The 15,697-nt window shown below is 41.6% G+C and overlaps 1 protein-coding gene across 2 annotated transcripts in view; it reads right to left on the bottom strand.

Annotated features, from left to right (window-relative positions):
- The window catches only part of CRIM1 (cysteine rich transmembrane BMP regulator 1), a 315,027-nt gene that overhangs the window by 114,613 nt on the left and 184,717 nt on the right, over positions 1-15,697 (bottom strand). For both annotated transcript variants that reach the window (XM_074989676.1, XM_074989675.1), the window contains exon 7: positions 11,124-11,321. In XM_074989676.1, coding sequence (XP_074845777.1) covers positions 11,124-11,321 — 198 coding nt within the window. The remainder of the gene's footprint in view (positions 1-11,123; positions 11,322-15,697) is intronic.

The following is a 15,697-nucleotide window of genomic DNA, read 5'->3' as shown; positions in this document are numbered from 1 at the left end:
GGGTGATTATAAGGCCTGGGAGTTTGTTGGAATTGCGGCCAGTAGTATCCAAATTCATAACGGTTCTGGTAAGGATGATATCGCCTCTTCCTGTAAGGAGGTGTATACATTCTCAGTGTTCGTAACATAGCGAGAGGGTCCTTGCTAGAGTGGAGGTCAGAACTGGTGTCTTCCACAAACGGTTTCTTTTTGTCAAAGGGCAGGTCTTTGACTTATTTTGCTGCTCTTTAGATATCGCAGCTGATGGCAATATGAGGCACGCCAGATCTCTACTGTGGTAGCAGTAGCCCATGCTGTCATATCTGCAACAGTCAGGGCTATCTGGACTGCAGTTCTGGTCATGGTGTATTCCTCTTTCACCACTGACTTGAGAATTGTCCTCTTGGACTCTGACAGGGACATAAGCTCAACATAGTTATCAAAGTCATGGCTTGATAAATGAGCTACATAATTTGCTATGTGCAAGAGAAGGGTTGCTGAGGTATAAAGCTTTCTTCCAAAGATCTCCAGACATTTGACATCCTTTTCAGGTGTAGCACCTCTGAACTGGAGTATGCACGATCTGTGCAACGCAGTGTCTGCTATCAGCGACTTAAGAGTGTAGATAGGTAAATAGGAATTCCATCCCCTTTGAAGGTACAAAGTACTTTTTGTCTAATTTCTTGTTTGTAGGAGGAGCTGAAGCAGGAGGTTGCCATATATCACCATCTGGTTCAAGTATGGCTTCATCCAGCAGGGTGGCTATTTTGGAGGACTGTGTAGGTTGCAAATTTTTTAGAAGCTGGTATCATTCTTCCTGGACTTTGGCTATGTGCATATCCTGACTGATAGCAATCTCATGAAAAGATCATTAAATTGTCTAATGTCTTCCAGGGTGAGACGACCCCTGGTATGAGGGCCTTTCTGGTGAGAAGGAAGACATTGGTAGGAGAGACATCAGAACACTGATCCTCTAACTCAGATGCTGCTGCAATCTTCAACTCCAGACACTGAGGTGAGGGAGATAGAGGAGCTGGTAGGGGGAACAACAGAGGAGATGCATAGCCAGCCATGGAACACCCGCTTAATTGAGACCTATTGTAGTAACTTCATGAAGGGGAGAAGCTGCGTGGGGAGTAATATCGATGGTGGTCATGATAGCAGTAGCTGCTAGAATGTGGGGAACACCCTGACCCATAGGAATGCTTATGCAAGTCCTAGCAAGGGTCCTGTTGACAAGGAGAGAAGGATTGGCAAGACATCCAAAATGAATGTGAAGGAGAAGGTGAGAGGCGTCTGTGCGGGTACCAATTCTCATCTGCAGGAGGAGGTAGGAACGCAGAGGGCAGCCTGCAAAGTTCATAATATTGCAGGCCTCATCTTTCTCATCTGCCTGTGCACAGACTGGGTGACCTCGGTGCCAGTGGCAATGGAGACAGTGTTGGAGAAAAGATAGGCAATGGTGACTGTGGTGAACAACTACAGCGCTAAGATTTACTTGTTGCCTTCCTTGGTTCTGCATCATGAAGTGCCACTGGTGCCACTGGCACCTGCACAGACAGTGCCAGAGAACGAGGTGGAGATGTTGTCGGTGCCGATACTATCCACGCCTAAGTCAGCGTGGGAGCCAGTGTGCTCAGGGCTGGCCGTTTGGAAGAAGTCAGTGTCAGCACTCCCAGCTCTGAATGTTTTGATGCTGAGGAATTTGGAGTAGTTGGCACTGATCTGGCCATTTTAGAAAGTTGTGGCTGCCTTTGAATGTGCAGAGGTGGCGCCAGAGGTGCCAGGCTTATCAGCCACATCAGATCACCTCTGCAAAGTACCAGGCAGGGATCTGGTTGGTGAGGTCTTAGATTTCTTTGGAGGAATGGCCGTTGATGAAGAAGCCCTGCGCTTATGCACTGATTGCATTTTTTAAAATCTTGTTGGCCAGGCATGGTAACTAACCTGCCTAAAGCCCAAGTCAACAAGAAACTAGTAAGAACAGGTAACAGTCTTAAACACAGAATAGTATGAACACAAAACTAAGGTTTGAGAAATCAAGAAGGAAAGGATTCAAGTCTCACAATGTTGAAGACAAAGAGAGGCAGGTAGTTCCATCTGCATCCTGGGGTGGGTGAAAGCAGTTGGTTTGAGCCCTACTGCATGTATAGTCAAAGAGCGCGAACAGAGTGATACAGCGACCTCGCATGTGTGGTCTGGCTAGATGGCTGGATACAACTTTGAACAGTCTCCAATCTGCGGCGCCAGGATGAGCCCAGCACCTACACTGGAACACCCACAAGGACATCACCCGAAGAAGAACTGAAGAATATGTTCCAAAAAGGAAGAAACTGGGAAGCATGTGTTAAGCACTTGCAGTAACCTGGCTGAGAGAGCATAGACACACATGGTTTCCAAGTGTCTGCACTGGAGCCTCTTTATGAAGTGCAGATGCAAATGAACCATGCAATGTTAAAACCATCACACTGAAATGACTGAAAAATGAAGAGACAATAATTTTATGCAATATTGCACTTTTCCTAGACTGAATGGTGCAGGCAAAAAGGCATAACTATTCCAGAAAAGATGACAAGCCTATGTTTACTAATACTGTTATGCCAGCAGAGAGAACCATAAACATGTAAGAAGACAGTAAAGTATGAATAACTACGCCACAAAGTGCAATGATCATAGAAAACTGGGATAAAGACAATTCCTGTGATTTCTGGAGTATTTAGGGAGATCCCATACCATCTGAATGAGAATCACATGGAACATGATAAGTGTGCAACACTCACGATCAATGACCTCCAGAAGAGAGGCCTCTTAGGCTGTATCTACAATAGCACCCCCCTTTCGAAAGGGGGATGCTAATGAGACACTTTGGGATATGGTAATAAGGCGCTGCAATGAATATGAAGTGCCTCATTAGCATAACGGTGGCTACGGCACTTTGAAAGTGCCGCTTTTGATCATGCACGGCTTGTCTACACAGGGTCCTTTTCGAAAGGACCCTGCACATTTCAAAATCCCCTTACTCCTATTTGGTTACAGGAATAAGGGGATTTCGAAATGTGCAGGGTCCTTTCAAAAAGGACCCCATGTAGACGAGCCACGCTCAATCGAAAGTGGCACCTTTTAAGTGCTGCGGCCACCATTATGCTAATTAGGTGCTGCATATTCATTACAGTGCCTCATTAGCATATCCCAAAGTGTCACAGTAGCATCCTCCTTTTGAAAGGGGCGGGGGGGGGTGCTACTGTAGACATAGCCTGATAGACACTACACAAATGTTAATGAGAGTTGAGAGAGAACAAGTGCACCTGAGCACCTACACTGGAGGAATTCTGTGGAAGGTTTAATAAACTCCTGACTACACAAACCTACAGAGTCAGTTCATGGTCAGGATGTACTGCTGACTCAGAGATAACTTTTAGACAGTAACTCTCCCCTCCTTTAAGCTTGAAGATCTTGTATATTATCTAGGATATATGATTAAAGAAAACTTCCCCATGAGATACTAGTGAGGAATGATGACAATAAAAGGCAGTGTGCCTAAACTAATACTAGTTTAGGATTCTTGATGCATAACTCCAAAGCAGGAAAGACAAGTAGAAATGAATTTGCAGAGGCAGCAGTCTCAAAGAAGATGCTGGTAAGTAATCTCCCACCTTTTTAAGTGGCCTCTGCATATTCCCACTTGGATACGATTAGCAAACATTATATCTTGTGAAGGTGGACTAAGGAGCACTAGGTGAACAAGGGCTGAAACGGTGCCAAAATAAATATGAGATCTGGTTGGAAGCTGAAAAGATTATTAGGAACAAATGCAGTTTTACTCTCCCAGATTTAACCTTTGTGAAAGAAACAAATATTTGTTTCAAGCACCTAGAGAGATTCAATTACCTTCAAAAAAAGATAAATATGCACTTATGCCATGGATACTTTGTATCAGTTGAATACACTCAGATGTCTCCAAGAGAACCAATACAAAGTGAGCTATAACAACCCTGTAAATGAGACAGGGAGATACAGACTATCAGTGGGGATGCAGACTCAACCAAACCACATTTTTCTTATGGACTACATAGTGTAGGTTGTCAATTTGTCCTGTATCTGGCAATCTGCACTGTAGCTCTGGCCACAAGCCAGACTATGTTTCATGGGTTTATGGTACAAATGATATTCTGACCAGCAACACTCCACAAGTTCCCCCAAGACCTTTTCAAAATAAGGCTTCAACCCCAAAACAGAAGAAATATGTTTCAGGCAGAATTACCCTGAGGCAAATAAAGGAGTATGTCCATTCTATTATACTATAACAAAGTGCATTGTTAATAAAAAATTATATTACTTCTGGTGTGGTAATCAAGACAAAGCATGTTAAACAGCACATGCAGTAGCGCTTCTATAAATTACAGTATTACAAGATACGTGAGAACTGTTCCCTCCCACTTCCTTGCAAACACACACGAGAATGAAAGCTGCCATCACAATCTGTGCAACTAGGCAGATATCTAAACAGTACTTATAGCAACATTAAAGCAAGAAAGATCTGATTGGTCAAAAGCTATCGCTTTAAAACAGCAGCCACTAAATTTCCAGACAGTACACCCACAAGCCAGAGTTAAAACCCAGGTTCTGGTCTGAGGTCTTAACCCAATGTGAAGACAAAGTGAACATGAGATCTATGTTGTTTGAAGACTAAACTACCAAGACCTGATTAGGGCTCTTGGCATCACCCTGGTTCTAACCTCCCTTAACTGGGGACAGATCTCCTGAAGCAAGTGAATCAAAGGAAATATGAAAAGAGCTCTTGGTTTTGTCTGACCCTTTAGCAGAGCTAGACACAGTGCCTGGTATCCTAGATAATGAGACTGAAGGGACAAGATCTTGATATTGCATTATGCCAGATTCTGGCCACAACCTTTGTTCAGAAATCTTTAACATGATGTTACACAAAGCAGGACCCAAAACTTTCATTCTAAGTGAGCAAGGGAAGGCCCAGATTCACAAAGGCTCTTTTCAGCTAATGCAGTAATTGGGGCTTATCTTGAATTACAGCCTCATAATTCATTGGAGAGGGACCTGAAAGTCTGGTCCCCAGTGGAAAGAAAGAGATAACATTCTCTTTCTCAGCCTACTTCAGGAGAAGTTCTAACATGACAGCCTGAGTTATGGTGTCTGCTCTTCACAGATGCCAATCTGACTCCAGAAAGGGGACAGCAATTATAATTGTGCCAATATACATATTGCTTATTAGTTCCTTTATGTCTCAGGACCATATAGAAATGTACCAACAGGAAACACCTACCGGAAGGTGCCACCTGACATTTCTAAAGACTAGGAATTGAAATTTAACCTATCATCTACAAGAGAAAACTTAAGGAGTAATGCCTTTGTATTCTCACGTAAACCTGAGCAATGGGCAGAGCACTTATATAATCTTTTCAATAATTGGCTCATTATTTCTTGCTGCTGCATCTGTTCAGGGGTTTTGTGAACACCCAACCACACTGTTTCCCTCCGCCCATTGGCACCCCATGTAATTCACTGTTATCAGCTATCTGTCAGTTTCACTGAGCCTAACAAGCAAAGTAACACTCTGCAGCTGTGTGTAATAAAGGCCTTATACTTGAATCTACACAGCATCAAACTTCTGTTCTTTCAAGACCTACTTAAAGAGACTACCCTCACATAACAGATAATGCCAAAATTAGACCTAACTAGAGGGACAAAGGCTGCTGCTACACTACCATTCTCCCACCAGAGGTGCCATGGTAATGAGGCAATTTGAAGCAGGCTAATTAGGTGCTAACGTGCATATTCAGCGCCTCGTTAGCATAATGGTGGCCATGCAAACAGACTTCAAATTGCAAACTGACAATGAAGATGGGGGCAGCTTCGAAATAAGTGCCCCACTTCGATATTCTCTTATTCCAATCTAGTTCTGTGGGGCACTCATTTCGAAACTGCCTCCAGCTTCACTGTCAATCTGCAATTCGAAGTCTGTTCATGGGATTGACATTATACCAATGGGGGGCTGAATATGCACATTAGTGCCTCATTAGCCTGCTTCAAATTGCCTTATTACCATGGCACCTGGGATGGGAGAATGGCAGTATAGCAGCAGCCAAAGTGAGTAAATTAATATATTTCATTGGATCAACTTCTACTGGTGAGAGAGACAAGCTTTTGTGCTTATTTAGAACTCTTGCACAGGTCATTCTACTAAATTCTAGTCTACAGAAGCCAGCCACACACTCAGTGGTCTGCATGGGCCCTGCCGGCAGGGACTCAACCTACCCAGTGTAAAATAATGTAGTACTTTTTGAAAGAAATTGGACTACATTAATACACATTAGGAAATGTAGCACATACTAGAATACAAACAGGTCAATTAATACATGATAAATGATGCAGAGCAGTACTGACATCCATTGTTGCAGGTCAATGCATCATGCAGACAAGCCCTAAATCTCAGCTGGGAATTCCCAATAACTTACATTACCTGAATCCTCAGGTTCAGGGCAGTTAAATACAACATGAGAACATTTTTAGGCATCTACACTGGAAAAACTGCTTGGAACTAGATTCAGCCAATCTAGAGAAAGGCCTGTGGACCTCAGAACCACTTATACCAGACATGCAGCCTGTGTACAAGTCTCTTGAATCTTAAAAACTGGATTTTTAGCAATTAATTGCTAAGTATAGAGTTGATGGTACCACAAAAGAAGGGTGATGCACTTCTAGTACCACACAATCAGCAAACCTTTACAAAGTGGGGAACCATGTTAGATTTATTCAGACTAGAGTTCCCATTTAGTAAATGGAATTTCAGAAATAGTCAATGGCATTGATGCTCATCCCTGCTGACTTGAACAAACGCTGGGACCTGGATATTGTTGATTCTAGGCACCTGTCCCCTTTGATAAGCAGTTTACTCAAATTAACAGCACTTAGTCTTTAACATCAAATTATATTGACTTAGAACATACTTGAGGTTCTTACTGCCATTTCATTTGGGTACAGAAACACTTCCAACTAGTGGTTCACCATGGTCACTAGTAATATATTTTTGGCCCTGAGTGAATTATGAACCTTGGTGCCTCTTACACTGTGTGCTGAACCATTTCAAGAAAGTGGCTCTTAAGAGTCAATTATACTAGATCTGCAGCATTATATCCCATCAACCTGAATGACCTGTTGCCACTTATACGGGTTCTGGATTACTTCAAACAAGGCAACAGTGCTGAAACCTTGGCATCAAAGTCAAATGATGCAGACTGCGTTGGGGATGTGAATGGTGCATACAGTGAACACAGGGCCACTTCATCAAGAAGTCCACACAGTCTGCAGTGTGACACGTTGTATGCTTTATGAAAATATACTTATGATATGAATATATCATAACTGAGATATGCTGCATGCATGAAGGCTTGGATAGCATATCCCTGAAAGGGCTGTGATTTACTGAATATGATTATTCCATTTATATGAAAGTATCATTTTTGTGTATAATGTTAGGAAAGTTGACCTGCATATCTATAATTTCATATTTTCTGCTTTGGGCTGTACCCACTGCTCACACTTCAGGTACAACAACAAAAGAGGCCACAGCGCTGATGGCTCATGTAAAAGAGCTTAACCTTCTGCAAATGTGTAGGTCGGTCTGTGAAGAATAGCTACAGAGACCCTACTGAGACATGTGATCATGTCACCTGATACTGGAACCCATCTTAAATTCTGTTTGTTTCTATGAGAAGTTGAGAGGGAGTCAGAAGGATTCCCACCTTATGAAAATCGTATTTAAGGGTCGAGAGTGAGGTAATAAGCTTACTTAGTTAATACACTTATTTCTGGTTTGTAATATAACCCAGTTTACGTAATGTCTACCTAGGGGAGGAGGTGAGAGGCTGTGTACACCTTTCTTCACAATGAAAAGGAAGCAACCTTCATTTAAACTTGGGTTTGTACTACAAAGGAGGTGTGGCAGCGAACATCTGGGTGCTGGAATAAATCTCAAGATGACTTCTCCCAGAGCTGTTCTCTGCTTCTGTATCTGCAGCTGGATATGGCCTTGCTTGGGGCATTTGCGAGTGCAGACTGGAGGGCCTGACTCAGCAAGACCAGGTAAAAGGGGTCCTGACTGGCAGAGAAGGTGGGGGTTCAGTGGTGTCCAAATATGTCAGCTGATGTACGAGGCATCCTGACATCTCACATGTGCAGTACTAGAATGTAGACACTGCATTCAGATGAACACGGGTGGATTAGTGCAATTTATAGTGAGTGCCTAACCACCCTGTTTGGTTCATTAGAGTGTGATTATTCAGAAGCTTAGGTCAACCTGGAGGGATCCAGGGATCTTGGTGTGATATCAGTGGTTCTGGGACTTCTTTTCTGTGTTGACAGTGCTGTGACCCAGACAATAGGCTTGGGCAGAACTGGAGAAATGGAGAACTAGATACCTCTGAAACAAGGCAAAGGCTCCAAAGCCAGTTACATATTTAGATGTTGCTAGATTTATTCGACTGAGCTCAAGGAACCTTATCAGCATGAGAGGCACCTCTATTACTCTACACGGGTCCAGATGATATCTGTGCCAGAAGACGATGATGTCACTTTTGGTAAAAGAAAGCTGTACTAACTGACAATCCAAACAAAAAAAGTCCTGAGAAGGTAAAGGAAAAAGGAAACTCTGATGGGGTAAGAATCAAGTGTAACGTGCATGATCCAAGCTCAAAACACCTTTCACAGGTAAGAAGAAGCTGAGAGGCATTTGGGGACACTCCTCCTTTTATATCCGTGAAGTCCTCCATGAGGAGACGTAAGGGAGGAGCTAGCAACCACAACAGAAAGAGGTTGCTAAGTTCAAGGGGGAGTATGCAGAGACCACTGAAAGTAAGGACCTATTATCCTATTATCAACCCCTTTTATCCATCCAGGACCTCTTTTTTACTCTAAATTCAAGAGAGAAGGGATCCTGTTCTTCTGCAGTTAAACAGTTTCTAGTCTTTTACAACAGGACATGCAATAATATTTTTATAAAATTCGTGTTCTAAAACTTTACTTCTGCATCATATTGCTCAAGATGAGCCACTGTGATCTAAACTAAACTGACAATACAGAAACCGTACATTTTCTAGATTTGCAAGTCAGCAGACGTTTGTACTTCTGCTTCGGTGCCTACTGACTGTAAAATGCTGTTCTAAGCAGGTATCTGCCTGGAATTAATTTAAAAACTCAGCCAATTATGTAAAAGAGATAAATTGCCACAAAGAAATGAAAGCTAGCAGCTGAAACTATAAAAACACATGAAATCCATGAAAAATTCAGCTCGTTCACATTCTGGCTTCGATATACGTGTTTATAAATTTCTTTGAGGAATCTCTTATTTTTAGGCTAACGGTCTATGATTTTGAATAACCTTGTTTTGTTTTCTTCAAATTTCAGACATTTTCTAAATTTTATAATTCACACTGAACTGTCATACAAATGTTTCCTGTGCTTCCCCTGATTCTACCCTGTGTTTTGGTGTCAGAACATTTAGTTTCTTCACTTTTCTTCTTCACGTGGAGAGGGTAGAATGGAGAGGGATGTAGCAGTTTCAGCAGCAGGTGGGGGCCTGATGTTGCATCTGTGCTTTTCAGTGCGATACCCCTGTGACCAGTATACTGCTGGACTGAGGAGGAATACAGTTTTTCCACAGACAATGTAAGTAGTTCCATTAAAGAAAAACATTGATTATAGTAAATACCATCACACTTAGTGTGTTCCTTTACTGGTTTCATAAGGCTGAGGCTTGCACAACGCATTCTTTTTGGAGCCCAGACGGTTGCTGGAAACATTGGTTCCAACCCATAAATACAGAATATTTTGTGGAACCTTTCAATGAGCAAACTTTTCAAGCTATCTTTGTTATTTAGGGCCTGATTAATAACTATCTGAAGTCATGGAAAAGACCCTTATTGACTTGAATGAGATTATTTGTATTTATCCTTTAGTGAACTCTTCAATATTTCAGCATATGACATAACATACCAGAGACAGCTTAAAGCCAGGAACATTAGTTGAATTCACATTTTACTCATGAAATAGTATACTTTTAAAAATATGTGCTCACAGCAAAAAACAAATTGGGAATAAGGGAATTTCGAAGTTGGGGGTTTATTTCAAAGAGCCCATGTTTATACAGCCAGTCTGCTTTTCAAAAGCAGCACTTTAGAAGCACAACTGGCTACAATTATGCTAATGAGGTGCTGAATATGCATGTCAGTTCCTCATTAACCTGTTCTGAAGTGACTTATTAACATGCCCCTTCTGAACGGGAAGGGCATGTGTAGACATGATGTAGCCAGACAAAGTCTCCCCCTTACAAGCCAGCTTGCTCGCTTCCCCCTCCCCACACTGAGGAGCACACAGGGCACGGAAACGGCTGCTGACAGCACAGTCTTTGATGCCCATATGTTCATGTAGCTTTTCATTTGAGTCATGCAAAATTTCATTATGCTAAAGCAGAACAGTTACACATCAGAGAGGATGGCATTATGTAAGCTTCTAAGAACATGTGATGAGACAAACAGACCCAAATCTCACCAGATATTATTAAAAGAAATCAACTTTTTAAAATTATGTCTCGTCAACTTGTAAAAAATCACTTTTAGTTTTATTTAAACAAGAGAGAGAGGCAATTTCTAATCAAGTTGTTCAGCATGATTTAAGTTATGATTAATTGGTGCTGAGGCGTCATAAATTAAAAGCCCAAGCAGACATCATGTGACTAGCAGAATCACCTGAAGTGTCTGTTAGTTGACATCTGGGGCTTATCTTCATCAGAAAATGTTACTGTATTTTAAAACAGTCAAGTTAGCTGACACAACACTGACCATGACTGAAATGTCAATATAAACTGGGGCAAAAGTATGTCAGCACTATCAGTTAATTGTGATTAAATAATGCTGGGATAAGCACTAATCAGAAATAGATAGCATGGATGTCTAGCAGAATTAGTTCTGAACTACAAATTAGTAATGGTCAGCATCAGCTAACTCACCTCATCATAATTATGATTCAAAACAATAAGACTATTAATGAAGACAAACCCTGACAGACCAAAAGGTTTCTACTGGGACACAGCACTTGAAAAAGAATTGATATGTTACCTTCACATACTGGGCAGCATTCCCCAGGTACCTTAACAGGATTCAGGCAACTCTGTCCACAAGCTGTTGCAACACAATGAGGGTCTCCATTGATGCACTGACAGAAAGTGCAGTCATCTTCTCTCCAGCGATCTCCATGCGCTTGGATCTGACCATTGGCATAGCAGCCAGCAGGGTTATTAACTGGATATACTGGATCTAAATCAAGATAAATTACAGTAAGAAAAGACAAGTTATTGTCCTTGCTGCAACCAGAAGATATTTATAAATGTGCGATTTGGTAACACTGTTATAGAGGCTGGCCTTGAGACCCTTTTCCCTTCCAGAAAGACCCCAACACATTCCTGGGGATTGGGTACTCGGGCAAATGATGGGTCTGGAGACACAGGTTACTCCCTTTTCATTTACACTTGGCTAAAAGATTGAGCCCTTTTCTTTCAGGGGCTAATCTTGCCACTGTGGATTCATGCTCTAGTAATCATCAAGCTAGACTACTGTAAGATGCCCTACATCAGGGGGTCAGCAACCTTTCCAAGGCAGAGTGCCAATATTTGACCTTTTGACCTGTATGCATGGTCCATGTGCCAGTGATACTTTTTAAAGTCACTAGTAGTCCTACTTACAACAGCTTCATTAATAAATAAATTAAGATGGAAAGCTTTACTATTAAGATGGTGGCTGGTAGCATTAGCTGGTCTTTTGTTAATCTATAGGTGGCATGGCTTTCAGCAAGCTTCCAGCTGCCTGTGGGAGGAGGAGTGGGACTGAGCTCCTGCCCTGCGTACGAATGAAAATTGGCTTGGGTGCCACTCTTGACAACTGTGCTGGGGTTGCTGACCCTCCTCTACGTATTGCAAGCACTTGGCAATTCAAGTAGTACAAAATACAGCATCCTGATTGGAAAGGATGATTGTGACAGGGATCAAATTGCTCCAGGACGTGCACACAGCTTACCGTAAATTTACAATTGTATTTTAAGGTCATTGTTTGAACTATGCAACACCTCAAATAGGTTGGATCATGGCTACCTTAAAAATTATCTCCCTTCCACATGATACCATGAAATATGAGATCATTTCATGTCTTGTTATGACAGGCAACCACAGTTATGCTAGCTCAATCTCATTAGTTTAACATAACTGAAAAGCCCATTCAATTCTTTGTACGATGGTTCTTCGGTCTTGTTCAGGTAGCTTGACTGAGCTCACATGGTTGAACCTACACCTTTATGATCTTGGTTTGTGTGTCTTAGCACAGTTTTAGATTTCTCACAGAAGGCTGTAGACAGGGTGCTCTTCATAAAACCTCTCTGATTATGGAAATTTTTATTTCCCTCAGAGCCCAACTCCTTGTCCTTCAAGTCATACTGCTAGGATAGTTTGTGCTACCATGTTCTGGAAAGAAGAAATGACTGTCATTGGTGAAGCTGCATACACAAATTGGAGTTGGTGGCATTGGGTTATGTCTATTAGTTTTGTTAGCTGGTTTGAACTAAACTGGTTTTTATAAAATTTGTAGGTGCTAAGAAAGTTAGATGGATGTATATTTTAAAATAAAACTAAATAAAACCAATACTTCAGGTCTCCTCACCTCTGGCGACCCTGGCATGATGGCTGACCGCATAGGTAATTTGAAACAAATCTCATATAAGAACTACTGAAGTGACTGTTAAGGGTATTGCAGATCCATCTTTGGGTAGCATTACCCAGGGTAACTGTCAGGCTGATTACAGCCTAGTAACAAGTATTGAAACTATGCACTTCTGAACAAACCTAGAATGAGCACAAATGTAGAATGAGCGCATATTGGTGTGATTGTATTTTAAAAAAGTTGTCATGGGATTGAATGTTAGCATGCATAATATAGCCCCGCAGTCACTATGAGGATTTCAAAACGATACAAGTTAGAGTGTGTCTATTGAAGGTCTATGTGGAGATACTTCTCCCAGAAGTACAATATTTCAATTTCAATGTTTCAATATTGCACTGTATGTTATGTTTCATCTATCTAGCTCCTTTATGTACTCTAAATACAAAAATGGTGTAGAATTTTTTGTCCCAACTTTCAAATACAAACATTTTAGACATAGTCAGCTGAAAATATAAGCCCCAACTCTGTGGGCACTTTGGGGCTGGTGATCAGCTTTCCTCACCCAGCACCTACCAACTGTTCAGTGGCGTGCAGGAGTAGCTGGAGCAAGTGTGAGGAGCAGAGGTAGGAAGAGGCAGAGTGAGGGCATGGTGCACTTGCAGGAGGAGACAGAACAGAGGAGGAAGAGGAGATGTAGCAGCAGTGGGAAGAAGGGGAATGGGAGTGGGGGCCTGAGGCAGAGTAAGAGTTTTGCATCTCCAGGAAACTAGAAAGTCAATGCCTCTGGGTGGTAATTTTTGTTTGTAAACAGGGTTAAATTAGAAGTCATAAATCTTTTTGCAGCTTTTGCAAGAGTGATAGGCCTGCACTATTGGTGTGAGCTTAAGAGTAAAGGAAGAGAGTAAGATCATTGAGAAACACAATAAACTCATCAAGAAAATGTAAGCAGTCATATACGCCGCGGCAACAAGAAAACAAAACAGAGGAAAAGATAAGAAAGTCCATAAAAAATCCCCAGTATTCAGACTAGAATAAGCAGGAAGAAAGAGGGGAGAAAATATAAGCAATGATGTGTAACGTCTGTACCAATTCAGAAAGGAAGTCTTTAACGGATGTCGATCTTGTTAAACATACACCACTTTGGAAATTCAAAACAGAAAAATGTTACTATACAAACAACTGAGACAGCTAATGTTGATGTGTGTCATTTGGACAGTATTTGTTTTAGGAGGCTTTATACCCAATTGCAACAGCACACTGGAAATCAGCAACTGAATAAGCTCTCTGGTTGGTATTTAAAGAATTAAATCCCCACCCTGCAGAGAGAGCCGATTAGGGAAGTTGCCGATTACTAGACCAAACTGGGGCCAGATAATTTGTAAGCTAATAATCTTATTAACAAAGAGATTGGATAAAAGGGTACTGGAAGGAAGTGCACAGTGGAGGAGAGTCAAGCGAGAAAGGCTAGCTGGGCCTGGTAAAGGGAGCTGTGTGTATGATGAGATCCTTTTTGCAACCCCACTACCTGGGAAGAAAAGGTAGTTATGCTGAGTTAATGTGTACATAGTACAGCTGTCTGAGTATGCAAAAATGGGTGAGGCAAAGCACTGTAGTAAATTACAGGGTGATAGCTACAAAACAAAGATCAAGGAACTGTCTGTATGAGAGCAAAGACAACAGGTTCAGGGTATACCATATAACACCAAGAGAAGTTGTAAAATTGTAATCCCTCAGGCAGCCAATTACCTAACCTCATTCAAAAGGACACAACTGAGTCAAAAGGGACTTAACAGAAGAAAGGAACAAGCACTTTGCTTGCCAGTTACTGAAAAGCCAGGGATCATACTTCTCTGAAAGGGAAATATGGTGGTGGTATATAAGCAGCAATCCAGATCAGTGAGTCTGTGCTCACGAAAGCTCATGCTCAAAACTCTTCTATTTGTCTATAAGGTGCCACAGGACCTTTGCTGTTACAGATCCAGACTAACACAGCTACCCCTCCGATACAGATCAACATCAGACAACCAAGAAAATGAAACGAGCCCAGCTGAGACTAAAAACCAGACTGGAGCGACAATGTCCAATTAACTATTTCTACTAAAGTAACAGCAGCAGCATTTTAATTTTATAGGCCCTTTCTTTTACATATCTTCATGTGCATTAGAAATGCTACTAAACTGATCCTTACACCACTACTGAGAGGTAGAAAACTAAAAAAAAATCACTACAGATGGGAAAATGGAGTCACAAAGTTTACAGGAATTGTCCAATATCACACAATAAATTCTGCAGCTGAGCGAGCACAAGAATCCAGATTTTGACACTTATGCAGTAATGTAGACCTGCACTAAGTCGCTCTAATTTGCTTTGTTCATGATGTGAACAAAAACCTGCTGAGTGATGCATGTTTCAGCAACCTAAGCACTGTCCAAACTGGTGCTATGATAACGGGAGACACTCTCCCGTTACCGCAGTGTCTATATCAGATGCATTGGAGCTGTGCCAATGTAGTCCTTCTAGTGCAGATCAGCCCTTTATCATAGACACACATTAATACACTACAAAATAAGAATGTCACAAAAACCAATGACCGTATGTTCACATTCACATCCTACAATACAGAAAAATCCCAAAACAAATTCATCAATCAGAGCTGGACAAACCAAGGAGTCTCACAGAATGTTTTGTTGTTAAATAAACATCCTGTTTCAAAGAGATATCCTGGTTGATGGCACTCCACTGAGAATGCTTTGTCTCCAGCCTTGTGTTCAGATATGGACATGGTTAGATTGTTTGCTCACAAGTGATCTGAAAGAAACAAGACCCAAACTCTACAAGTCTTTACAGAGCCAAATGAATACACGCTGAACATACTGACCACTACAGCTAAGGGTAAGATACTCACACTTGGCAATTCAAACTCCAAAGCATCACGAAAAAACACATTTGGAGCAACCTTGCCTGCTCAAAAGTTCAAAGAGCTC

This window comes from Carettochelys insculpta, chromosome 3 (assembly GCF_033958435.1).
Source record: "Carettochelys insculpta isolate YL-2023 chromosome 3, ASM3395843v1, whole genome shotgun sequence".
In the NCBI taxonomy this organism is placed as follows: domain Eukaryota; kingdom Metazoa; phylum Chordata; order Testudines; family Carettochelyidae; genus Carettochelys; species Carettochelys insculpta.
The sequence above is the reverse complement of the archived record's forward strand: the minus strand, read 5'-3'. Positions and strand labels throughout refer to the sequence as shown.